The following is a 27,652-nucleotide window of genomic DNA, read 5'->3' on the forward strand; positions in this document are numbered from 1 at the left end:
CAAAGTTCAGCTGGAGAATTTCAAAGCACTGACATCCATCCGCGCCACTGAGCACCTCGCCACCAGCACCGCAGGCCTGCAGCTCAAAGGCTTATGGTTAGAGACAGAGTCTTGGGTTCACATCACTGGGCCGGATAAAGATAATACCAAACACGAGCTGCCTCCACCCTCTGGAAACAAAAAGGGAAAGGGGCGGCAGGCCTAGAGGTTCGGTTCTGAAGACAGGCTGGGCTCACACCTGGAACCACATCCCTCTATCCATGTGAAAACAACTGGAACATTCGCCCATCTCAACCCCCGCTGACAGGGACACAAGCTTGACCACTGGAGCAGATGCTTCTGGGCTTTCCGAGCACTCCAGCTGGGGGCCAAAAGTACCTGCACACATGCAGCTCCTCGGCAAGCCTCCCCTACCACCTCCCCTACCACCGTCCTGCGGACTGTTAACGCTCTGAAGAACTGCCGCTCCGTCGCGTCTGAGGCACTACCTCTCTGATCCTTTGGGAAAAGATCACCAGCTGCGTGTTCAGTAAGATCTCATCCGATCCCCGATTCCTCAGGCTTCAACCCAAAACAATGTCTTGTTGCCTCTCAGTTATAAAAAGCAGAAAATATCAATTTCTACCTCTGTATTTTTCCTGAATAGAAGTTCCTGCCAAAGTTCCCTAAGGATTCATATTTTTTTCACCTTTTCAATCACATCAAATAAAAACAGCCTTTCCACAGCGCAGCGGCTGGAGTGGAAGCGCTAGAGTATACCACGTTATATTAAGAGTTTAGAAACCTTTTGGTCGGGGGAGGAAAGAGGGACCATGAAGGTATCTCAATGAAAACCATCGGAAGCTACAGCCAAATAGCAGGAACAGGCGGCAACTCATCACTCTAATGAATTCCAGATCGGGAGCCTGGCCCGAGGATTTTCCAAACGCACGGGTCAGTGCCGCAAAGAGAAGGAGGGTCTGAAAAAAGGAAGTGGGGTAACCATGGAGAAAAGCAAACCTTCCTACCTCGGCGAACCCAACTCAACCGAACCACTGAGTTTCCTTGTGTCCAAAGGACACGTAAACTGAAATTCCTTCACTATCCCAATCTCTGCACGACCCGGGGTGCCCAACACCGGAGAAAACGGTTACTGCCACCTGGCTGCGAGGCTCTCCTCCTGGAGCACAAAAGCAAGGCGTTTCAATATTCTGGACTCCCGAAAGTATCCCATTACCACTGCTGTGGACAGCGGGCACCACGGGGTCACACCCAAGGACAAGAGGCAAAGCCTGGAGAGGATCACGTGCAGGACTCGGGCCGACCTGCTTGCCCTTTTGTGCCTTTCAACCAGAGACAACCAGGACGTGGCTGCCTTCCAAGCCGAGGCCAAGACCAAGCGCCCCGGGAGCCCGCACACTAACGGACGGGCGAGCCAGGCCTGGGCGCCCCCGCAGCACCAGGGAGGCCACACACCAGCACCAGCACCACCACCACACCCACGGTGAGCACAGGACACGCAGAACTGAGCTTACAGCTGCCCACAGGGAAGCAAGCCCAGGGCCAGAAAGCACAGGACGGGGGAGGAACGACCGACAGCAACCCCCGAGGGGGCGGGGCACCACACAGACGCCGGGAAGGACAAACGCTGGACAGGACGTCTGCTGCACAGAGCCCGCGTGGCGCACTTACTCATGGTTTTACACACAGCCATACAATAATCCTCAGACTCAAAATTGTTCCTGTTGCCTCCGCAGCCGCCATATATAAAGCGCACGCACTTTCCCTTGGCGAGGTCGAAGTACCACCGGGGCATCACGGCCCGGCAGGGCCCCGTCATCGCGTCCTGGGAGCAGACAGCTGTGTGGAAACGGTCAGAGTGTCAGCAGGACAGAGGGGGCAGCTTCAGACCGCGGGGCTGGGCCGGGCAGGAGGAAGGCCCGGGGGACACGGCACCAGCGGAGGCCGGGGCTGGACAGACCCCGAGCGCCCGGCTCACGCCAGTCGTTTCTGAAGCAGTCATTTTCCACTCGAAGGCAATACGGACATTTCGGAGCTGAGAATACCTTGTGCTGACTGAGTCTAGATCGAGGCACAGGCTGGCGGGGAGGACTCCGTGTCACAGCTCTGGGAGCCCACCCGGCCGACCCGCCGGTGGAGACACCTGCCTGGCCCGTCTCCCTTGGCGGGTCACGGCCGTGGGAAAATGCGGGAGAACCAGGGCTAATGCTGCTTGTGCATCCGGGAAGGATGAACTCACGCTTTCCTGTTCTCCAGGCGAATCATCAATTTCTAGATTCATTTAGTAATTTCCCCCTAGTTGTTCCTAAATAATTCTTCAGATCTTAACTGGTTTCAAATAGACAGTGAGCAGGAGGTTGTGTGGAAATCGCTCTAGAACTGTCACAACCCGTTTTTTTTAATTGGCAAGGTGAAAACCCGCTGGCCCCACTCCCTTACCAGGACGGCCGCTGAATTCCACCCTCCCAGTTACAAACGTCTTTCCAATGGATAAACGGGGCAGCCTGCAGGCTGGAACCCACTCAAAAGAGAGCCAAGGCAGTCGTTTCCATTGCACAAGGTTAGGGCTTCAGCAGTATTGGGGGGGCGGGGGGCTCCCCTTCAGGAGAGAACACTTCAGGCTGAAGGTGGGAGAACCCTGCCCGAGGGTGGGCCCCGCTGTCTCTTGCTCTCTGGTTGTGTCCTTGCAATGCTAAGCATCACTTTCTGACTCAATTCTGCACCTCTCCCTGGACGTGGCACCTGGCAGGCCCTGCAGAAGCCGAGCTGCTGCTGAGCTGGCACCACCAGCACTGAGGAGCTGGCTCCCCTTCGGTAACTCACCTGAGACGAATGCAGTACAAGACTCTAAGTAGGAAAGTCCCACACGGGTGTCAGTGCCGCCGCCCGGCATCGGTTACCTTTAACGTCGTGGGTAATTCCCTTTTCTGACACGGCCCCGTCGCGGCGGGGTTCTGCTGGGCTCTCTTGGTCGTAGTCCTGTCCCCTAAAGGTGTCGTAGTAGTAGTCACGGTCCTCCACCGCCTCCTGGCCGTCATCCTCGCCGTCCCCACCCACAGCGGCTTCTGTGAAGTCCTCCAGATCGGCCTCGGTCGGGAATTCACTGAAGTTGCGACGGGAGAGGGAGGTTAGCCCCCGTCCCTGCTCTGAAACAAGCTCAGCCTGCACTGCACTGGGCCACGCAGGCCCTTGGCCCAGCTACAGCAGCGGGAGGGAAGGGCCGCGGACAGGGGCCATGCTAACCTGGGGGAACAGCAGGGCTGGGGGCCCCCAGCCCCCCGCGACCGGCCGCAGCTAGAATGACACGCGAGCGGCTCGGCCCAGCCGAGCGAGGCCAGGCCCGCGCCCCCCGCAGCCCACAGGCCTGGAGAAACCGCCCGCAGGTTCGGGACGGGGTGCACCTTTTGTAAACGTCGTAGTCTTCCTCCTCTTCCTCCTCTTCCTCCTCTTCCTCCTCCTCTCCCTCCTCTCCCTCCTCCTCCTCGGACACCGCGGGCTCACGGGCCTTGGTCTGGGGGCAGCACACGTACTCGGTGCCGTGGAACTGGTCCACGCCGCAGGGCAGCAACATGCCGTAGCTGTACAGGGCCGTCCCCTGCGCCAGGCAGGCCTGGAAGAGGCCGGGGCGGGTCAGGGAGCCCCGGGTCTCGGGGACACGGATTTTCCCTCAAGAAGCTGTGGTGTTATTGCTTTAAGAAGGTTTACAAGTTTTGCTTAACTTGCAACAGGGAAACATCTGGGCCCCAAACAATGAAAGCCCACAGCTGGAGAAAGGAGGGAGAGGGAGCTTCTTTTAGTAATTATCAGCATCGGGCGGAGGCGGTGCGGGGTCATTTACAGCATCCCTGGCACAGGAGGGCCCTGCTTCAGGATCTGACCGAAGAAAAACAAGCGACCGGAGCACCAACTTAACTGCAGAGGGTAAGAAATGACATCCAACCCTGTCGGCATCTCTGACCAGACAGATTCTCCATCACTGGCAAGGTCTACCCTAAGGCCTCAGGGCTTAAGGGGCCTTCCTGGGAGCCCTGCTGACAGCATCCCCGCCTACCAACCTTTTTTAATATCCTAAACTTTAGGGTCTGCATTGTCAATACCGAACTTCCTACAAAAATACCAATTCTTCTCCCAAATTATTTTTAATTTAGAAGATACAAGAAGCTGCTAACTTTGGAGGGAGAGAGGGAAAGTAAGGAAAACTGATTTTAAATTTATCTTCACTGATTTCAGAGAGAGGAAGGGAGAGGGAGAGAGAGATAGAAACATCAATGAGATAGTCATTGATCGGCCGCCTCCTGCATGCCCCCGACCCAGGCACATGCCCTGACCGGGAATCGAACCTCCGTTTCCTGGATCCTGGGTCAATGCTCAACCGCTGAGCCATGCCCGGCCGGGCAGGAGAACTGATTTTAACTTGTGGTGAGGTTGGAGGAACCTGCCCCCCCCCCCATTTCCCAGCATCCTTTACCTCCTTGACCACCGTGTGCCAGTGCTGGTGATTCTCACACACGTCCATCCGCTCTTTGTGGAAAAACTGGCACTTTTCCGGGACCAGCAGAACGTCGCTCACAAACTCACCCACTGGGAAAGAGAAGCTTTGTCAAAAACAAATCTGATGACAATTCAAAGTGGGAGCCACCCTCACCGCAGATTGTCACAGTTACAGTCAGGTGTAGACAGGTGAGGCATGTCTCATCTTCAAAGGCCAACTGACCGTTACAGCTCCAAGCAGCAGCCACAAGAGCTCAACGTTCCGTGATAGTGATTAAGCCCAGGACTGTCCTCCTTTCCCAGATGCCAACCCCTCACAGTCCTGCTGCAGGCTACACAACACATCACAAGAGAGCAGGAATAGGGCCCCCTCCATGACCTCAGACACACACACACACACACACAGGTTCTGCCCCCCGGCTTCCACATAAACAAGATTCCTGGCCACTTACTTCCCTATTTCTGCCCATATCAGTTGTCAAAATGCCCAGGAAACTAAGACTGGGTGTTCTCCTAAAGTACAGATACATCTTACGTTAGTCCCTTGTGTACCTAAAGACACCCAGCTCTAAGACCAGCCACCACTGTGATAACTGATTCACGTAAGAATCATCAATGGACAGCTAATTATAAAGAGGGAACGGGGGCCTTGGCAAGGGAAAACTCTAACAGACACTACTTAACCAGGTGACCAACGGGTGGTTTAACATCACCAACCCATGAAGAGCGGCTCATGAATTAATGATCGATACACACCTGGGCAACAGGGACGGGAGGGTAAAGGGCACTGCCTTCTCTGTGTCTAGATGTATTTGTAACTTCCATAACAAAAAGCTAAAAGCTTATACATATATATCGCCGGATTATCACCCAGAAATTCTGATCAGTCCGTCTAAGGTGGGCTGCGGTGCTTTGCTTTGAGCAAGCACCCCAAGCGATCCTGACGCACCACCGAGGCTCCCACAGGGTCTATGCGGACGCAAACCGAGGAGGGAGAGGTGTGTGCTTAGCTCAGGGGGAGATGCAAGCAGCGGGGGAGGACGCAGGCAGGCGACCCGCTGAGGTCTAAAACAGAGAAGTGCAGTAAGGAAGTACCCTGGCCCGAGAAAGCTACCGGGCTCTGCACTCGTGGGGTCTCTGCAGACCCACGCCCCACCTTCGTCATCTCACCCCGTCTCTAGGCACCAGGGGGCCAGCCTTCCCAAGTGGCAGGCAAAGGTGGTTTAGCTCTAGAGAGAGGCAGGAATGGAAGGATGGGACTTTGGAACACCTAAACCCTTTATTAAAAAAATAAGACGGAACCCTGGCCACTGCGGCTCAGCCGGCGGGAACACCGTCCCGCACGCTGAGAGGTCGCAGGTTCCATTCCCGGTCAGGGCACCTGCCTAGGTGGCGGGTTTGGCCCCAGCTGGGGGGTGTAGAGAGGCAACCAATTGGTGTTCCTCTTTCACACTGATGTTCCTCTCTCTCTCTCTCTCTCCCTTCCTCTCTCTGAAATCAGGAAGCATGATCTGGGGTAATGATTAAATAAAAAACGATGGAGGTGTAGCAAACACAGCAAAATGCTGAGTCCGGATGGTGAGTCCACGAGAGACCACGTTATGTTTTATCTTTTCAGGATGCATGAAACATTTTGGAATTAAGGTTGAAAACCAAAACATTTTTAAATGCCAGAAATTTAATAATTAACTCCATACTTAACTGTAAAATAAAATTTCACTAACTTTATTAATTTATTTAAAAATTTTTTCTATTCTAGTTTATGTTCAATATTATTTGTTATTAGTTTCAGGTGTCCGGCACAGCGGTTAGACAATCATATACTTTATTTTTTTATTTTTTAAAAATATATCTTTATTGATTTCAGAGAGAGGAAAGGCGAGGGAGAGAGAGCTAGAAACATCAACGATGAGAGAGTCATTGATCAGCTGCAGCCCGCAACCCGGGCATGTGCCCTGACCGGGAATCGAACCCCGATCGCCTGGATCCTAGGTCGACACTTAACCGCTGAGCCATGCCCGGCCGGGCCATGTACTTTATAAAGTGGTTTCCCCCGTAGTTCAAGCACCACCGGGCGCCACATGCAGTTATCACAGTATTACTGACTATTCCCCAGGCTGTGCTTCACATCCCTGCTACTATTTTTGTAACTGCCACTTTGTACTTCTCACCCCTTCCCCTTCTCACTACCCCCACCCCCTCGGGCAGACATCAGTCTGACCACTGTCTCTATGAGTCTGTTTCTATTTTATTCATTTACTTTGCTCTTTAAATTCCACAGAAGTGAAATAATGTGGTATCTGCCTTTCTCTGACTCACTTCACTTAGCATTACGCCCTCTAGGCCCATCCATGCTGTCAGAGGGTGAGATTTCACTCCTTTTCGTGGCCGCGTCATATTCCACTGTATACATGAACCGCAACTTTTTTACCCACTTGTCTATTGACAGGCATTCGGGCTGCTCCCAAATCTTGGCTATTGTAAATGACACTGCAGTGAACAGAGGAATGCATATATCCTTTCAATTTAGTGTTTTGGGTTTCTTTGACTACACCCAGAAGTGGAATCGCTGGGTCATTGGGCAGCTCCATTTTTAAGTTTTTGAGGAACCTCCACACTGTTTTCCACAGTGGTGGCACCAGTCTGCATTCCCACCAGCAGTGCTTGAGGGTTTTTCTCCACACCCTCGCCAACACTTATTTGTTGACTTATTGATGAGTCATTCTGACATATGGGAGATAATATCTCATTGTGGTTTTAATTTGCACCTCTCTGATTAGTGACGTTGGGCATCTTTTCTTATGTCTCTTGTCCACCTGCATGTCCTCTTTGGGGAAGTGCCTATTCAAGTCCTCTGCCCATTTTTTAATTGGATTGTTTAGGGTTTTCTGGTGTTGAGTTGTATGAGTTCTTTATAAATGTCGGCTATTAACCCCTTATGGGATGTGTCACTGGCGAGTATCTTCTCCCGTTCAGTAGGTTGTCTTTTCGTTTCATTGACAGTTTCCTTTGTGGTGCAAAAACTTTTTAGTCTGATGTAGTCCCCATCTGTTTACTTTTTTATTTTGTTTCCTTTTGAGATTTTGCTGCCTATGTTTTCTTCTAGGAGTTTTATGGTTTTGAGTCTAACATTTAAGTCTTTAACCCATTTTGAATTTATTCTTGTATATGGTGTAAGAAGGTGATCTAGTTTCACTTTTTTGCATGTATCTGTCCAGTTTTCCCAACACCATTTATTGAACAGACCGTCTTTACCCCACTGCAGGTTCTTGCTTCCTTTGTCAAATATTAATTGACCATAAAGACATGGATTTATTTCTGGGCTTTCTAGTCTCTTGATCTGTCTGGTTTTATGCCAGTGCCATGCTGTTTTGATTACTATAGCTTTGTATACACCTCATATCCCTAATCCCTCCTCCTTCAGCCTGGTTAAGTCCTGAAGTTTGCCTTTTACTCAAAGATGTATGTATCATCCCTAAGAGAGAAGCACATAATAGATGTTCAATAAATGTCTACTTAAAAAGTAAAACAATAAAGCTTTCTCAAAGTTGCTGAAATTCCTTTCAAAATAACAATAAGGCTGTTTTACCCACTGGAGAAGCTCCCAACACTAACCAATACTCACATTATTATAAATAAACCCACTGCAAAAGTACTCTCCAGCTGCAAATAGTAAGACTATTTATGGAACACTCTGAAGCTGTAAGCAAATGGGAGAAATCCTTTTGTAATGAGAGTAAACCAAGAAAATCAACCTGACCACCCAATGCAACTTTTTGTGAGGTCTCGTTGCCCTCCCTAGAAGATGTCTAGGTAAATAAGGCTCTGAGACGTTCAAGACCTAGAATAATTGTCATGAGCAGAAACATACACCACGCAGAAGCGTTCACACTGGGAAGAAGGTGAACTGTTGATGAGCTGTCACAAATTCAAAGGTAGAAGGTGACTTGCAAACAGACACCTGCAATGGACGAGTGGGCCACTCCAAGATACCGTGGTGCAGTTGCTGAAGACTGCATCTCGACGCTTGGTTATGCAAACCTCCTGTGGCAGTCGTCCTCACATCACAGTAACACTCTCTGTTCTGATCTCCTTCCAAAATAACCAAACACAAAACCTGTCCTGGGCTTGTGACGCTCTCTTCTTTTAGCAACAGAGCCAGTCTACACATGAACGTCAAAGACGACCGACTGCTCCCCACAAATACCAGCAGTCTTGCTTCGACACACACCACTGGCTGTGTCCTACTCGGGTCTTCCTATTTATTCAGATAAAGTTTTAGAGATAAGCAGGAGGCAATCAGTAGTAATGGGAAATATAATGTTCATTTTGAGGAGCCTGAACTGTATTTCTCACCAAATATACTAAATATCAGTTAAAAGAATCACACTGATGGGTAATTATACACGTTCTCAGAAGAGAGCAGAGCTGAATGACGGGGACACAGATGTCTACAGACAGCGTGGCATCAGATCTGATGCAAACATCGCTAGCAACAACCTAAATTCATTCTCAAACTGCTTTCAGGCATCCAAATCAGGACACATCCTTCCCCTCAACCTCACAAAAACAAAAAAAACAGTGCCTGAGTACATAGATAAGGCTCCTGGAACATCCAAACGAATTAATAGAGGTACCCAACCAATATAAGCATGTCCTATTTCCCCCAGCTCCCCACCCTTCTGGCTTGTCTTTGATTTGGGTTTGCTAGGTAGCAATATTTAAAAGGGGTTTCAGAGCTGAAGCTAACCACACTACCATCTCTTCACAGCAACATGTAGTATTTACCTTAATACGTATAAAAGGACCAGTACAGTTTGTATGTTAAAAGAACTGAGTATGGCTACATTAACTCAGTGAATATACTATAAACTATTAAACTACGGGTGATTTTACATAGTATGTGAATTACATCTCAACGAACCTACACTTAAAAAGCAGAGAGACTGTTATTTATAGGGGATATTGAGAAAATTTAAAAAGTATACTGAAGATAATGGAATTGTAGGTATCAATATGAGCTTACTGTTTTTAATACATGCACATATATATAGAAAATAGATTTGTGTGTGCATGTAATGTACACATACCTATTTCTTAGCTCTTTCTCCTGAGTGGGCCTAGAAGCAGTAACACTGTCATAGCCGTAAGCACACCGAGTGCCCAGGCCTTGGGGTCTAAATATTCTTTCCCACTAAATGAAACCAGGGCTTCTTGGAGAAATGGCTGAGTCCAGGGGTGGGGCAGGGAAAATACAGGAGGAGCCTAGATCTTTTTGTACCAGAAAGTAAGGAAGCTTTCAAAGAACGACAGGGACATGGTAAAAGACACAGGAACCAGCACGAAAGGGCTCCCACTGGCCAAATCCGACAGCGAGTCCATAATGAAATAAATGAGTGCTGACACCATCTTAGCCAGGCGATAAAAGTTAGGGCCAGTAATGAAACAAACTGACATCGGGAAACTACTAATCTGATGCAGCGAGGCCATTTCTGTGACACTACCCTAAAAAATGCATCAATCAAAAGGACATAAGACAAAGCCAAACTGCAAGACATTCTACAAAGAAACTGGCCTATATTTTATTACAGCGATTTTCAACCTGTGTGCCACAAGAATTTTTAAAACATGCAATACCTGACTATTTAGTCAGGGGCACTGACCTCTTTTCCCTCAGATTGTCAAATAAAAAAATGGCAACAGAAAACACAATAGCCATTTGGTGCAAAAGAACCAAAATCAGACCTATTTATTTGTCAGATAGGCAAAAAAAGATATATTTTTGGTGTGCTGCAGAATTTTAGTAATTAGTTTATGTGTGCCATGAGATGAAAAAGGTTGAAAATTTATGCTCTGTGAAAATGTCAGGGTCATGAAAGATAAGGGAAGGCTACAGAGACAACTAAATGCAACAAGAGCTCTTGAATTAGATCCTGGTATTACTGGAACAGGCAAGACTTGAAGAGGGTCTGTAGGTTATATACTGGATCAATGATAATTCCCTGATTTTGATGATTACACTACAGTTATTTAGGAGAATGTCTTTGTTTTTAGGAAATACATATTAAGAGATAAAAGGACATCATCTCTGCAACCTAAATGGCTGAAAACAAAAAAACTAGTAGTTAAGATTTCATCATATTGCCCGGCCGGGCGTGGCTCAGCAGTTGAGCGTGGACTTAGGATCCAGGCGATCGGGGTTCGATTCCCAGTCAGGGCACATGCCCGGTTGCGGGCTTGATCAATGACTCTCTCATCATTGATATTTCTATCTCTCTCCTTTCCTCTCCTTTCCTCTCTCTCAAATCAATAAAGATATATTTTTAAAAAAAATTTTTATCATATTAACCAAATGTCAAAAGTTAGAAAATCTGAAATATAAGCTCTTTGCACTATTTTTGCAACCATTCTATAAATGTGAAATTAATTTTAAATTGTTATTATTTCTAATTTAAAAAGGCAAGTGTAACTCTAAAAGTCTATCACTAAAGGCTTTCTGAGGAATCTGTGGTAAGAAGAAGGCCGTGCCGACTGTTAACCAGTGTCAGTTCTACCCGGTACTCTAAGGGGAGGCTTGGTGGGGAGAGGGGAGAGACATTAAAATCTACTGCTTAAATGACAACAAGGAAGAATCAGCAGTATTTCTTTCCGACTACCTCCCTTAAACTTCAGTCACTGGTCTCTCACTAACTTAGGCTCAGGCAACTATATTCATTTAAAAATATAAATGGGTAGCTCTATTTACTGGTTAAAAAGCTGCCACATGAATGCCGGGGCAAACGTGAATAACTGTCTGAATTAAGTAACATCAGAGACCGTATGATGCTTTATTTGTGACAATATGAAGAAGGTATTGAGTATTTTATGGTCAAACTGTCTTTATGAGTTACATAAAGACGTTAATGTCATTGTGCGTTACATCAGTGAGAGTATCACTTCGCTGCTTGGTTCTGTAAGACACTGATAAATTCAAACGATAGCGTTTGAAAATAAAGCAGCAAAACAACATTGTTTTGCTGCGTACTAGCTACGGTAGGGGTCTTGTCCTGTAATTATCACCGAGTGCATCCTATGTTCTAGGCTCTGCATGGTGCTGAGGGGACAAAAAGCTACAGCACGGTCAGTGTTTTCAAGGCATTTACGACAAGGTTGGAAAGATGCACAAACAGAAATCAGACTGAACAGTGCGATGGGTGGAATGGCAACAACATGGAGAATTTCAGAAATCTGGTTATCTGGATAGAAAATAAAACCAGCTTCCTTTAAAGGAAGCATTCCCTGAGATAAATGGCGTTCTTAAATGGAGAACTTCCCAAGTAAAGTTAAGTATAGAAAATCATTCCAAACAATGAGAACTGGATGGGTGGTAAGTGGCCAGGAGTCATGAGATGTTGTAGAAAAGAGCACAGTTAAGCAAGGCCACGTGGAGTTTAAACCCATGCTAAGGAGCTTCATTAAACATTGTTTTTTAGGTGAAGAACTACTCAAGGGTTGTATGTGCAGGAGAGACAATTCAACCTTCAGTCCAGGTCAGAGGGCAACGCGCTGGACGACAGACCTGAGAGGCACGCGCGGAGGCTGGGCTAGAGCAGGGGGACCAGAAACAGAGCTTCCCCAACCGTCCAGTCATAGCACCCCGAGTGTCTCAGTAATTTTTTTCACAGCACCCACAGGCCAAAAGAAGGCCCAAAAGACAAGTAGGTCAGGCCAGCAAGTGAATAAAGTACTTGTGTCCTAACACCCTAGGCCTGCGGGGCCCTCCCGGCACAACTCCTCCAACGCTGCAATCGACTGAGCACCATCACCCTTTTCTTCCACAGTGATTTGTGTGATGCTGGCTTTTTATCACAGGAACCACGAATGCAGATCAACAAAGACACAAGGTCACAGAAAGGAATAAAACGATCAGATGCTGAAAATGCGAATTCCCCCAGCTAGCAGTTCCCGGATGTCTGGGACAGATGTTTCCCCTGAAAGCCAAACATCCCACACTGCCCGTGAGTCTGCTGCAACATCCCGGAGTGCCTCTGCGCCCCTAAATATGGACATGAGTCACACTCAAGGGGGAGATCGGCCTGGCTTGAAAACCGACTGCATGTGGAGAAAGAAATAATTCCAAGTACTACCTGTCTACACACAGTCAAGAATACTGTTTCATTTAGTTTGAGAATTTTATAGAGAATGAATGAAACCTCATACTCACGGATTTCTTGGAGCCAAATGGAACAGAAGAGCATCCTTAAACCACGTCACAAAACTTTTCCAAGTCTCACACTACTGCATGATTCTCAATTTTAAAGTAAATGGTGTTAAGCACAGGCACTGTCCCTCTTTCCCCTTACTGAGTATTTTTAAAACAAAGTAATTGCTATGTATTTTAAATACTGTTATTCAGATGCTGACTCTTCCTGTTATTTTGCTACATGTGAGAATGAGAAAAGCAATGTATTCCACTTTAGGAAAGGTTTTAAAGAAGGGAGGAGAAAAAGTTAAATTCATGGCTAAACTTACGTACATCTATAGAACTACCCAGAATGTTTATATTAATGCTGCATTTATGGGCTGCTCAGTACCACTCACTACTGTGACCGGGGGCAAAGCGGGGCTGCCCTGGGGGCAACACTCATTCAGTGCCATGGAAAAGACTCACCCTTAAAAAACAGAAGGATGCCCATGATGGGAGGGGGGAGTGAGTGATCACTGAAGACAAGTCAATTATTGACACAGAAAGCAATAAATATTCAAAAGGTAAAGTCCCACAATAAATTCTTGTATCCCTCAGGTTCTTAACAGATGTAGGTATTTCACTGTGAGCCAAGAGAAAATTAAATTTGAAAATGAGGGGCCCCACTTCCTGAGACGTACCCAAGAACATCTAAGGACACTCACCAAGACACTTGAACGGAACCACCATGTGGCTCTTGCACTCCTTTTTGTCCCTCCGGCACCAGTTGTCCACGCTGGCCGGCTGGTTGGCTTCCATCACGTTGGTGATCTGTAGCTCTGGATACATCTGCACGGGAAAAGCACACACTCAGTAACTGGACTGGTCCGTAAAAGACGGACAATTCCCTCGCAATAAGGGTGAGTGTTCATGCCCACTCGGTGTCTCGTTACCCTGTGCAAACCTAAGTTCCACTGGCTGCCCCTGGCTCCAGATAAACTCTTCAAGGAAAAAGATACTGTAACGATGACTGTTCTGGAGACAGGCGGATTTCTGACTACAAATGCGAAAGGAACCTTTGCTTAAGGATATACAAACGCAGCAAGCGTTCAGCCCAATTAATCCGTTAGGCATCAGGGCCTCCTGCAGGGTGTGTGTAAGTAGCTGAGTTCAAGCCTATGGAAATGTGTTAATAAAATTATAGAATAAAGATCTGGCGCTGGCTCTATACACCAGTCTGGGTAAGAAAGTTCAAACATCTTGTATCCTTTCCTAGGTCAAGTTTTGACTCCAAACCAAGTTGAATGACCTGAGCTGATCATCTACAGCAAGTAGAAACCACAAGCACACACAGCACATGCTTTGTTTCACGTCTTCCATAGCAAGGGGGAGCCGCTGGCTGAGCTTCCCGGAGGAAAGTTCACAGCACCCGGATCAACAGCCCCCGAGGAGCCTCAATCCTAAAGGCTTAGAAAACAAAAGGGCCCGCGCGCCAGTCACTAGCAACTTGGTCTTAGGTCAAAAGAGAAAGACAGAATATCCATTTCTAAGGCAAATGGGTTCCAGTTTGACCCAGAAACAAAGCGGTTTTAAGTTTCTGGCAACACTCTTACCTCCTGACAGTACTGAAGGACTTCTTCTTTTGTCCCAAAGCAGCTCTTGGTGCCGGTAGGGTCAGGTTCCCATTCCCCAGTCTGAATGTTCACATGCATATTTAACTTTCCACAAAACATTGCAATCTGAGGCTCGGCGACAGCAAATCCTGTTCCAGTGTTGGCTGCAAGAGCCTGCAAAGGGGGGCGAAAAACAGGTTTACTCCAAAAAGGCTGGCACAAAGGCAGTCAATCAGCTGTTGGTGACAGAACCGACCTTTCAAAAAATCTTCATTGTAACTATTTTTATGTCATAAACAAATCCTTTCCCAGGAGCGAGGCCACAATGAAAAATGACCTTTGGATGTACATGATCAAAGTGAAAGGTAACCCCCACTCCCCAGCTAGATACTTCTGACTTGGGAACCTATAACCTAACTATGGCCTCTGTTACAAGCAAATCCACTTAATACATCAAACCACAAAAGCATAAAATGTCTAAAGTTCCAATAATTTTACTCAACGCGCACAAAATTTTATTGAGCAGCAGCTATTATGCAAAGCAACCAGCTAAATGCCTAAGACACAAGTGTGAGCAAAAAGCTATGTTCCCCACTCTCACGGTGCTTGGTCTAGTGCAGCAGTCTACACACCAAGAAAGTGCCATCACATGCCAGACACCCTGAGGGGGACAAGAACACGGCGCTGAAGCAGCATATAAAACGGGAGCCTGCCTTGGGCCTGCACGAGGCGATCAGGGAGCCCCCTGAAGAGAACGCACTTGGGCAGAGCAGCGCTTGGGGCATCGTCAGTGGGGGGCAGGTGGAGAGCGGCAGAGAAGGGAGGAGGGGCTCGCAGGGCCAAGACTGGACAGTCTGCATACCAACAGGACTTTGGTCTTTATCACTGGAATGTGGAGAGGTTTTAGGCAAAGTTAGTATTTTCCAAACGCAGCTCTGATGCTTTCTCTGGTTGAGGGTGAAGAACAGACTGAAAGGAACCGAGAGTGCACGCAGGGGAATGGCTCGGGAAGCTGGAGGTGCACAGTCCGAGAGACGTGGTAGCCTGGCTAAGAGAGGGTGGTGGAGAGTCAAGAGATCCCAGAGAGCAAAACAAGCAAGTCTTGATGACAGATTGGCTGGGAGATGGGGAGGAGGTCCCGTCCGGCAGTGCTGGTAAGTGATGGCGTCATTCATGGAACCAGAGCACTGAAAGGCACTTCATAAACAATTCCCTCCTAGTAGGTAAGAATAATAAACTATTGCAGAAAGTCTTTCTTTGGCTAGTATTCACATGTTTGTGAAAGGTCATAGCCATTAACAACTCACAAGTTACAGGTGAGAAATAACATCTAGGCGTGATGACAGCAAGGCTCCTGTGCAAAGTCTCTCGCACTAGGAAAAACCACGGGCACCCCAACATCTAGAAATATGCCAACACTGGTGGTTGTAGCCACAGTGGAGGTCTGTGGTCCTTCCTAATAGAAAGTTTGTTCAAAATAAAAATGAAATAGCTTTTAAAAAAATGTTACAACTGGAGGGCGGGGTAGGGTTAGATTGTATGGTCTATTATACTGCTGGTTTTTTTAGTGAGAGGAAAGGAGAGAGATCGATCGATTTCTTGTCCCACTCATTTATGCATTCATTGCTTGATTCCTATATGTGCCCTGACCAGAGACTGAACCTGCAACCTTGGCGTATCAGAGGACACTCTAACCAACTGAGCTACCTGGCCAGGGCTACTACACTGTTCTTTTTAAAAAGAACAATTAACATAAAATGGTTTTCCTGTAAAGGAAAGGGTAGGCCCGGCTGAAGCCTATGGAGAATGTGCGCTTTCTGAGTAATTCTTACTCACCTATACTGATGGGGACACAGACATGAACAGTCCTTCCAATCAGGAGCCTACATTAGATTTTGAAATACATTATGATCTTTTTTCCAGGACAAATTTACCATCCTACACATTCTACTTTGAAACATTAGCCCGCTTTCTACTAGTACAGGAGAAAGCAGCACACCACCCGCTGGCTAGCGAGGGGAGAAGAGGAATGTGGAAGTGAAACGTTGCCTAGATCAATCTGGGTCGAAAACCACTTATTAAATCCAGAAAGGAGAACAGTTAGCAACTGTATTGACTAGAATTGACTGTAACCCTACTACTGTGATGACAACCATTTATTAAAGTAAAGGGAAGATCCTATGCCTTCAGTATAACTGCATGTGAAGCTACCGATTGGTATTAAGTCCTATCTCCTCCAAAGAAAGAAAAGCGCATTTAAAGATATCTGGGAAAAGGAGCACTAACAGTGTTTAATCAAAAGAAATTATTAAACGGTATAAGGATGCACACGACAAATGTGTTAATTCTCACAACGAGTTCAAGACAGGCACCAAAACGCCTCTTGTGGGGGCCAACCTTCTTTTGGAGCTGTATCTAAGGATCACGGCTAGAAACCTGGATTACGACATGGAGGAAAACGGGCATGTGTAAGTCGGTACACCGAGACAAAGGCAAGAAAACCCAGGCACACTTTAGCGTGTTAAAACCAGTGCTCTCCCCAAATTCTTTCCTCCCTTCTTGAAAAGGCCAGACGGAAGTAAATGAAAAAAAATCCAGGGTGACAGGATAAATATGTAATCAAGAAAGCCAAACTGACAGGTCAAAAAGCTTCATAAACCTGCTATACGTGAACCACCACAGTTAAATCTGAAAGATCCTGAGCAGTATTTCCTAAATTCTGTCTGTGGTCATGTATCTAGCTATCTAGCTATATCTATTATCTATCTATCTATATACATATATACACATATAATGTTTTTATTGATTTTTAGAGAGAGAACAAGGGAGGGAGGGAAACATGGATTGGCTGCCTCCTGCACACACCCCCACTGGGGATCAAGCCTGAAATGCGCACGTATGCCCTGGCCGGGGATGGAACCAGGGACCTCTTGGTGCATGGGACCAACTGAGCCACACTGGCCAGGGCTGGCCTTGTATACTTTTAACATTAAACAAATAGAATTTTGGGTGTGCTGTGTAATCTTTCAAGTGGGAAGTGGCAGGGGGAGGGGGATTTACCTCTTAAATTCCAAAAATGAACACAGGTAGGACACAGGGTCAGTTAGCTGTGAGGTCGCCCAAGCCACAGCTGTGGAGCGCCAAAACTGTGCAGCAGCCCCTCATCGGCACCAAAGGTGATGCTCCAACGTGTTACTCCTTATAACTGTTCGCTAACCGACCGCAGCAGTTCCAACTGCATAAATGTTCAGTGTGCAGGTCAACCACTGAGGTCAGCACAGCAGCGGGAAGTGCATTTGCTCTTTGTGCGGAGATGGTCAGCGTTATCTTCCCTAAAGAGAATCTGAAACACCAGAGGTTAAAGCAACAGGGAGAGGCAGCTAAGCAGCAACGGCTCCTCACATCAGTTACCACCAAGAAAAAGGAGAGTAACTGGAATCATTCCAGACAGCTAATATGCTGTAGTGATTCACTTTTGAGTTCAGAAAGATTAATCCTTGTGGTCATAAGAGACTCTCAAGAAGGTATCATCTGAAATATAAAAAGCCTCTGTGGACCATGTCGAGGAATCAACTAATCAAACATACCCCAACCTTATCTAGAGTATAACAGGATCTTTTCTGTTCTGTTTGTACTTCTTTACTTTGAAAATGCTCTTATTTAATGGGCTCTCCATTTTCTTAAGCGCACACTGTGCCTTGATCCATTACATCAACGTATAAATCAATCTGTTTCCTAATCTAACATGTTACAAATGGGACTTCACTGCCAAGTCAGCAGTTCTGATATCCTGTGAACCTGGAATCCACTCCTGAAAGAAAATTAATGCCCCAGCTCTGGCACTTAAGCCAGTGCTTGTGATCTATGCACGTTGCAGCACTTTGAAGGCTTTGAAAACAAATTACATCAATTGCTTTCCTAGCCCAGTGCTTCCATTTTACTTAATAATTCATTCTTAATAAGAAATTCCATTTCATTAATTTGGATCAGGGAAGAGCTTAGCTATCTAAGGACAGAAATTCAACTTGGTAAAAAGTGCTTCTAGTAAGTTGGTTGAAAACGTGAAATGGTTTAAGGCAATAAATAAATTTAAGTCTGAACCTAACTTATCCCCAGCCCTTTAATCACCACCTCTAGAGTGCAACCCCTGGGCCTACCTAAGCCCTACCTCCTTTCACAAAGCCATTCAGGACCAAGGCAGTGCTCCCAATCCAAGAAAGTAAGCAAGCCCATTACTTCCTCCCTAGTTGAAGCTACTGCCCAGGATCTAATCTGGCTCCCGGGTTTGTGAGAGTGCCTGCTGTGGAGCGAGCTGCAGCTTTCTGAAGATTAAGTGAATCATGTTTCCTTGAATAGGAAGGTGCTGCATTACAGCCTCTCAGGTGTCCAAGCTTCACCCTGGAAGTCAAGCTAGAACAATTCTAGTTCTTATAAATGCTGAACAATACAGCAGTGGTAAGTGCCTCTGGGACATCTACTTACTACCCGCATGCCCGTGATATTGAAAGACACAGCGCTGTTTTTAAAAATTAAAGTCAGTAAAATGACAATCTATTAATGGATGCAAAAACCCTCTATACTAATTCATTCCTGTTTGTCTAAAGTGGTAAATGCTACTTCGTGATTTATAAATTAAAATGAGTTAAATCTGTGTCCAGAAACCTGTACTTAAAATTTACTTAATTGAACAAAGTTTAAAAAATCCATAGTTTCAAGGTAGCTCCCCAAGATATTTACTAACTACAAAAAGGGAGACAAATCACTTCACAGTGGAGGCACCAACATTAACCTTACCAGCAATAAGACATTGAAGAACACCAATGAGGAAAGGCTCGGGGAAAAACTAAGCGACTGTTACAGACGGGAAAAGACTAAGGAGAAATGACAAGTAAAAAGTGGGGGCCTGAGCAGGGTCCTGGAGCAGGGAAAGGACAGTAATGGGAAAACCAGAGTAATTATTGGAGTAAGATCTGTAAGTTTGTTAACAGTACTGTACCAGTGTTAATGCCCCAGTTTTGGTACCTGCACTATGGTTATGTCAGATGTTAATACTGAGGTGGGCTAAAGGTATAGGGGAACTCTCTGTAGTAGTTATGCAACTCTTTTTTAACTCTAAAATTAGTTCAAAATGAACTGGTTTTGGTTTTTTAATCCTGTTCATCACCTGCCTGAATTTCAACCGCGATTACAGGGTTTCAATCTGTCGAAAAGAGGACAACTAGTAAGTAAAACCAACCAGAACAGGCCCAATACCTGAAAAACTTGCTACTCTGAACACATGAGCACACAATCTAATGTGCTAAAATCCCATGTGTACAAATACTGAGTCTGATTTCTCTCCAATGGGAAAACTAATACAATTCTGCCCAGAGCCTAAGACATAAGTAACTTCTGTTACTGTCAAAGGGGTGCCTATAGTTTGAAGCCTTTAGAGTATCTTCATCAGCTGTACAAAAGGGAAGCTTTCAAGTTAAAAAAAATAAAATCCAAGCTTCAAACATTTCAACCCACTATTTAATAACAGGATTTTTGTCAAGCATTTTCCACATTTTCCAGTTTCAGCAGCAAATGAAGCAAAACCTGTTCTTAAAAGTGACAGTTCGCATTACACCAGCTGCAAATCACTGACCTCTCTTTACATTTGAACTTCTCATTAGAAGCTGGTGAATTAGGGTTAGGGGAGAACATTATCCTCCCACGGACATACTCCAGCTGGTAGGTATTATTTTCATAGGCAGTAATTTATACAAATAATTGCTGCTTTTATTAGAGCTCTAAACATTAAAGTACAAATGAGGTATCATTTCCAAGACTGGACGTGGTTCAGACTGTCTCCTAAGCTTTTTACAGGATCATGGTAATTTGTCCGTCTGGATGACACTGGTAAGGATCCAAGTACCAAGATTTGAGAGAGGTCTGTCTTTCTCTATGTGTCTCTGAGACGAGAGCAGGAAGCCTTTTATAAAAGTTACAAAAAACATTATTTTTACCTTTTTTTAAAAAAAGATGCAGGACAGTGTTTATGGACCTAAAATTCTCAAGTTCTTTACTGGCTCCTGTTTCTTTCCAGTTTCCCATAATAAAATAGGTATTCTAAGAAGCTGATTTCTGCGGGTATGAAGACACTAGGGACATGCCCTGTCCAGCCACCAGTCTTCTCCTCCCACTGATCTCAGAAGTGCGCGACGCGGTGGCTGAGTGTGGGCTGTCAGAGGCGGGCAAAGCAGGACTGAGTCCCAGCCCCATTAATGACTGGCTGCGCCACCTCTGTCAGGTCACCTAGCCTCTCTGCGCCTGTTTCCTCATCTACAAAATATGACAGTCGTAACTACAGGCCATAGTGTTGTTCTGAGGTTTAATCGAGTTAACACACGCAAAGTGCTTGAAAGGGTGCTTGTTACGTAGAAGTTCTTCTGTTGGGGGCTATTATGAGGCTTTAAATTTCTTTATCTAGAAAACATATGTAAAACCTACATATTCCTCTCAGGCTTGTTTGGGGGATTAAATTAAGATAATGCACTAAGCACAACGCTGACCTCAGAGCAAGCACTCGGATGTTAGGATCCTTACACAGCGCTGGCTCCCAGAGATTCATTCTCCGTGGCGACGGTTACATGGGACTGGGGCTTAAATCGGGAGCACAGGGAAGGGCACGGGGACCTTCCGTGACCATCACCCTCCCCAAGTCCCGGAGACAGGGACTAGGGGACTGCACATTCCTGTCTACCTACTCGGCTGCACATGCCTAAAGCAGGCCACGATCACGCGCTCCATTTTTATTCCGTGGGAAGTCAGCTGCCATGTTTTTACATGAACAATTTCACGCCGCCCTAGTCTTTATTTAAAGGAAAACCGTCGGGAACTGCTGGCTTCCTGGCTCCGGTCTGGCTTTCGACTGGCAGGGAAGTGAGGTCAACGCGAACCCGCAGTTACTATTGAGTCACTGTTGTGATCGAAAGAGCACTACGTGAATTATTTCTCTGAGTTTTCTTAAGGGACATCCCCTCTACTTCCAACCCTAGGGAAGTTATTTACTCTCTCGACCTGCTGTCGCTTGTGTGCAGCCTAAACATGGCACTACCCATGTCTTAGGTATTACAATAAGCGGCACCTACAACACTGACATTGGCTTTTGCTTTACATTACAACAGAACCCTACTTTCCTAAAACTCCTGACACCTAAGAAACATGGCTGGGAAACAGACAGCCTCCTTGAGTCAGATTCTGCACGATTCCAATGCCAAGCAGCAATCTGTCACACTGAACGCAGAGCTCAGAAAGCCAGGAGGCCTGAGTATTAATGTAAGATGATCTTAATGGTGTGAACTTGGGCTCAACCTTTTAACTCAATGGCCAGTATTACTTAAACAGTTATTTACTACGAGTGTACTAAACAGTGTGTGCAAGGCTGGGGGAATTTATATAGGGATGTGTTCTCTAAACCTTCAATGGGTAAAATGATTCAAGTAACAAACACCCAGAAGTACTACTGATTAAATATTAATAATCAAATATGTTCTTTCTAAATCATTATTGAGGCAGATGATAGAAATACAAATGATGGGAGGTTTTCTGTGGAATTCCAAGCACAAACCTGGCAATATTATCAGAAATTATAAAGATACTTCTGGCTAACGTGAAGCTCTATGACACTGTGTTTATTAAATGCACTAAGTCACAGCCATTAAAAATGAGGTAATTTTTTAGCATATTTCATGCACTTGAAATGTAATAATTTACACCTTTTTAAATATTCTTCAGACAGACCTACTTTACTAAAATAAATACTCAACCTAGTGATTTTACCAAGGTTAAGTTGGGAAACTATCCAACACATCTGCTTTAGCTGAAGAGCTCTATCTGACTTGAAGATGTTACAACCACAGCCCTGGCCGGGCGGCTCAGCTGGCTGGAGCACCATCCCATACACCAAAAGGTACAGTTGTGGGTTTGATTCCCAGCCAGGGCACACACCGAGGTTGCAGGTTCGATCCCTGGTCGGGACACATATGGGAGGCAAACAATGGATGTATCCCTCACATTGACGTTTTCTCTCTCTCTCCCCCCACCCTTCCTCCCTCTCGAAAATCTTTTTTTTTTTTTTAAAGATGTTACAACCACAAACATGAAAGGCCAATATTAGAGATCTGAAATGGAAAAGAAAACAAACCCATGCAGCTGAAAACATTCATGTTTTAATGTGTAGAGTGGTTTTTACTGCTGTTTTAACAGGGGTCCCTAACATTCACTAGAGGGCTATAAGGTCCCCAACAGGTCTTCAGTGGCCTCCTGAAGAGTAAGACAGGCGTTCAGTGCACTTACCTGTGTGCAAATATAAGGCCTCCAAGCCAACAGAACGGCCAGCTATTCCCTCTTGAGGAATGATGATCCTGAATTCTAACAGTACTTTCTTTCCACCTTTTGTTTTAAAATGTTTTTTGTAAAACAAGGGCAATAGTAAATGGGTCGTCTGTTTTTAAATAATATTCTGTAATATTAAGAATCAACAACCTTCTCTTCCAAAATTTTTCTTCTTAGTTTTTATTAGCTCATGAAAACCAAAGGCTTATTATTAGCTCTTTATTTCTAAGGTTCTGTGATGCCAAAAGGCAAGAAAGGGCAGAAATTCTTAGGTGAATAACTCTTTTCTTTGTTTATAAGTACAAAGTAAGACAATTTGCCAAAACCACTTTCACAGGGCAGAAAGAGGCAAATTCCCATTTTAAAACACAAGTGGCAATTTCTATATGCTATTCTGCTAAACGTTTTACTATGTTTACAAGGTGCAAGCAATATCCAGATACTAATCTTGATGTCACAACTCATTTTTACCTTCTAAAATTCAATAAAACCATGAAAATAACAAAAATATGAAAGAGCCCCACCTCTCCAAGTTCAAAGCAAGTCAAAAGGCATCTTAAGGCACCTTTCCTATGATTTATGCAGCATCTAAATTTGAAAGTAAATACAGGCTGTATTATCAGCTCACACCAGATCTGCTTGCAGAGAGTAATTCTTCCTGTCTGGGACCCATGCCCATGTGCATTACTGTAATTATCAGCAATTTAAAAAAATAAAGTAATAAGGCTGGTATGAGTTGCTGGTCAGAATGTTTACTGCATGCTGCCACTGAGGCAGGCTAGTAAGAAACTGGGAAAATTCCCTGGCAAGTAGAATGGGGAAACTAAGACAGCTCAACAAACTGGTCAAGCAATTTACAGCCAGCTACAGAAGGGTCACTTCCCTAGAGATAACATCTAGACCTCAGTAGTATTTTAGCTCCAGGCTCAGAAAAGCAGCAAAACCAGGTGGGCGACACCAGGACCAGCAGCAATGACTAATGACCCCTTGCTCTGGCACTGACCAGCAAGTGGAGACCATGACCTTGAAAGGGTTCACCTGGAAAAGCTGATGAATATTCTACTGAGATCCTCCCCTAAATTCTCAAAACAAAGGACCCAACAAGCACTCTCCCTACCGGGAGCATACCCAAGCCTTTTCCTTCCCCGTCTCCTTCCCCCACAGGCATGTGTCTCCTATGCTCTAAGGGACCCTCTGAGACTTGCAACCAGGGGAGCAATGGGCAGCAGCAGCTCGTCCCACGCTAACCCCCTGACCTTGTCTCCAAGGCCCCCTTTTCTCTGACTTCCCAATGAGCCAAAGCAGCCCCACCTAGGCTCTCCTGTAGCTTCTATGCTAAGCCCTTCCTTGGTTCACTGTCCTGTTTTGATAAACGTACTCTCAAAATCACCTGGACTTGTACTGTGAATCTTTCCTACACGAAATCAAGAACCCACACACTAGACCCGCTCAGGGCCAGGCCCCCTTTCCAGTAACACCAGGACCATTACTCAGCCCCCCTAGGATCAAGCCACCTAACTACTAGAATGCATAAAGGAGAGGAAGAAAAGCTACACTGGAAAAGACTGAATAAGACGGATGTAAATATTTGCAAACACACCCAGCGGGCAGTACAGCAGCACTATTGTTCTCCTGGTCAGGTGGGCCTCGGGGAGCTGTGACCACACTCTTGCCCTCTATAAGCCGTTCTCCATGGCATCCTGAATTATCTCAGCACGTCACTCTTCTGTTCCAAGGAATCCCCACCCTTTAAACAAGCCCTGCCTCACTCCATCACCCAACCCTGTGCTCAGCACCACCCTCTGGGTCCTCGTGCCCACACACCAGCCAGGGTTTTTCTAGCCTCAAGGCTCTCACCAGAACTCCCTTCCCCTGCTCTTCCTGAGCAGGCACCTTCTCCTCCTTCAGGACTAAAATGTGCATCCTCTGAGGGGCCTTCCTGAGGAGAGTCCCCAATCCGTTGCTGTTTCCCCTCTCCTCCCCCAAGCAAACTGAAACTATCTACATTGTCCAGCTCCCTCCATTAGAATGTAAGCCCTTAAGAGGAGAACCTCATCTACTTTTCTAAGCACAGTATTTGGAAACAGCACCTAGAATAAGAGGTAATCATTCACACCCAGTAAGTGCCCGTCTGACCCTAAAGCCTGTGTTCCTGGTTTCTTCGGGACACTTCGTTAAACTAGTATCAATTAGCAGAGATTACTCAGCAGCAATTTCAAAATGATTAACACTATATTAGTCCTTATACAAGTAGATCGATAATGAATGACAAAAGAAACTTGTGCAATATGGCAAGTTTCCATTTTATTTTTTGCCAAGTGAATCCATGCACACAGCCTGAAAAGCCACAAAACACGAGGCTCACAGGAGAATGCAGGCCAGCACGCCCCTCAGAGGCAGCACTGCTAGCCCTTTCGTGTGCCATTTACCTCCACTACGTGCCATGTTCCTGCACCTTTTCAGTCCACACATTATCAACTTCCTATTAAAAAAGGATTTAACTTTATTTTATTATTATCTTTTTAAATCCTCGCCGAAGATATGCTTTTATTGATTTTGGAGAGGAAGAGAAACATCGATGTGAGAGAGAAACATCAGTTGGCTCCTGCATGCGCCCAGTGGGCGATGGGACGCACAACCTGAGTACGTGCACTGACCAGAAACTGAACCCATGACCCTTCGGTGCACGAGATGAAGCTCCAACCGAGCCACACGGGCCAGGGCAAAAGGATGTCTCTCTTAAACCAGCAAACCCTATGTTCATCCACCCTGGTGCCCTTGCCCCGTCAGTCAAATCCTATCTGCATTATCATAGCATGAAAATGTACGAGGTGCAGTTCCTTCCTTAAGCGTCTATTTGCCCCCTTAGAGGCAGCATCTGAGCCTTTCCCCTCTTGGCTTCACGGGCGCTGATCACCAACACTCAGCCTGTCAGCAGCTCTGCAAACCCCTTCAGCGCAGTCTTGCCCACTAGGTGATCCAACCGTTTCGATTCCGTTTCTTGACATCAGCCCTCCCGGCCCACTTTTCTGCTTCACCTGCACAGATTATTCTCCAGGCCTGAGCGCAGCCACCATTCCTGGCACCGTGACTATAGCCATCCCGAAAATTCCTTCTACTTCTCTCCTGTTTCCTGACTCAGGACCCTCTTCTCTCTTGACTACCTTTAGTAGCTCACGTTTTCCTGAGAAAGGGTATGTGAATGGCAAGTTTCAAACATGACAGCTCTCAAAACAGGTTATTTTATACACAGACTTTATCGGTAATTTGGACAAGCACTAAACTGTGAGCTGGAAAGACGTTTCTCCCAGAATTGAAGGCATGAAGCTACTGTCTTCATAGCTTCCAGCACAGTGCTGATAAATGTAAGGCCACTTTAATCCCTAATCTCTAATCCTTTGTGCAGGTCTTTTTTTTTTTATCCTTCCCAGTATGTAAGTAAATTCTAAGACCTTACCAAATCCTGGCATTCTGAAATTTGAACATAACATGCCTTGGTCTGGGTTTTTGTCATTTGCTTACCTAAGCTCTCAGTGGGGCCACATCAACCTGGACAGACTCAATCCTGGGCTTCCCGTTTTGGGCCCAAATTCTTAGTGGCTTCCTCTTGGACCTCCTATATCGCTCCTCTGCCTTTCTTATCGTTTCCTTTCTAGTTTCTTTTTAATAATTTTTAAAATTGAGTTTAGAGAGAGAGAGGGCAAGAGAGAGAAATATCTATTTGCTTTCCTCTTATTTGTGCATTCATTGATTGGTTCTTGCATGTGCCCTGACAAGGGATCAAACCCGCACCTTGGATATCGGGACGACACTCTAATCAAATGAGCAATCCAGCCAGGGCTCTAGTTTCTTTTTGTTCTCTCTTTCTGAAAGATTTCTAGATTTTTAAAATTTTCGGTATCAGGTTTCTAATCTCCAAGAACTCTTTCCTTATTCTCCAAAGCCCTTTAATGGCAAACTATTGTACCATTGATATTAATACCCTCTCCTCTTTGAGGTAAATATCAAGAACTTACCCAAAGGTATTTATCTGTTCCTTGCCTTGTCTTCAAGTAGCTTTTCCCCTCATGTTTTGTTCCTGTTCATGTTCAAGGTGTTTCTGAAATGGCTGGTGATCCTAAGCCAAGGGAGCACTAAAAAGCTGGTTAGGAGTTTTCTGTACATGGATAGGACTTGTCGAGTGACCCTCACTCCCCTGTTCTGAGAGGAATCCTACAGTTCCTCACTGGGGCACAGGGGCCTGGCTGTCAGGGACCTGGGGGGCGTGGCAGGGAGACCTTTACCTCCCTGTGCCTCACCTTCTGCTGGGCCAGCCACCCACGAGTGAACTGTCAGTCCTTTCCTGGGGTACTGAGGGGCTAATCACTCCTATTTTCAACCCCTCCCTGCTACTGGCCTCACCCACTCAGGGCTTTGATGCGGTTCATCCCTCGTTTAAGTTCTGCTCTCCAAATCAGGTTGCCTTAGTTGGCGTTTCCCCTGCATTTAGGCATCAGTTGCTTCTGGGCTGCTGGCTCGGTTACTTGGCTCCCTCTGCTTTCCCATGTCAACACTCTGTGGACATCTTTCCTTCGCTCCTATTCTTTGTCCCTGTTGGTTTACTCTTACGTTAAATGGATAGAAAACTAGGCAGCACTCTCATCAGGACAGCACTAGAAATGGAATCCTCTGCCCGCCTCGTTTGAGGCAACAATTCAAAGCTATTACGCACATACTAGAAAACTAGAGATGGGAAAGTGTTAACAAGATCACAGGTTTTTTTATTATTATTATTTAAACATAATGCCAGTTAAAGTAAAATAAAGCTCTGGTCCTATTTACTCAAATTATTTCATCTGATCATTTTACAACTGTTACAGTGAACATGCTAGTCACTGGGTTTTATGGGTTGAATCATGCATCCCCCCAAATTCATGTTGAAGTCCTAACCCCCACTACCTCCGAATGTGAGCCTATTTGGCAATAAGGTCATTGCAGGTGTAATTAAGATGCGGTCATACTAGAGTAGGGCCCCTAATCCAAT

General features: G+C 45.9%; 1 protein-coding gene across 6 annotated transcripts in view; it reads right to left on the reverse strand.

Annotated features, from left to right (window-relative positions):
* Positions 1 to 27,652, reverse strand: part of APLP2 (amyloid beta precursor like protein 2) — a 65,448-nt gene that overhangs the window by 17,725 nt on the left and 20,071 nt on the right. For 2 of the 6 annotated variants that reach the window (XM_087828434.1, XM_087828433.1), the window contains exons 2-7: positions 14,269 to 14,442; positions 13,381 to 13,504; positions 4,469 to 4,581; positions 3,402 to 3,610; positions 2,901 to 3,103; positions 1,672 to 1,839 (exon numbers count right to left, since the gene is read on the reverse strand). In XM_087828434.1, coding sequence (XP_087684560.1) covers positions 1,672 to 1,839; positions 2,901 to 3,103; positions 3,402 to 3,610; positions 4,469 to 4,581; positions 13,381 to 13,504; positions 14,269 to 14,442 — 991 coding nt within the window. The remainder of the gene's footprint in view (positions 1 to 1,671; positions 1,840 to 2,900; positions 3,104 to 3,401; positions 3,611 to 4,468; positions 4,582 to 13,380; positions 13,505 to 14,268; positions 14,443 to 27,652) is intronic. The other 4 variants (XM_087828436.1, XM_087828435.1, XM_087828438.1 and 1 more) reach the window with 2 other exon arrangements.

Source organism: Miniopterus natalensis, chromosome 20 (genome assembly GCF_054644295.1).
Source record: "Miniopterus natalensis isolate mMinNat1 chromosome 20, mMinNat1.hap1, whole genome shotgun sequence".
NCBI classification, from domain to species: domain Eukaryota; kingdom Metazoa; phylum Chordata; class Mammalia; order Chiroptera; family Miniopteridae; genus Miniopterus; species Miniopterus natalensis.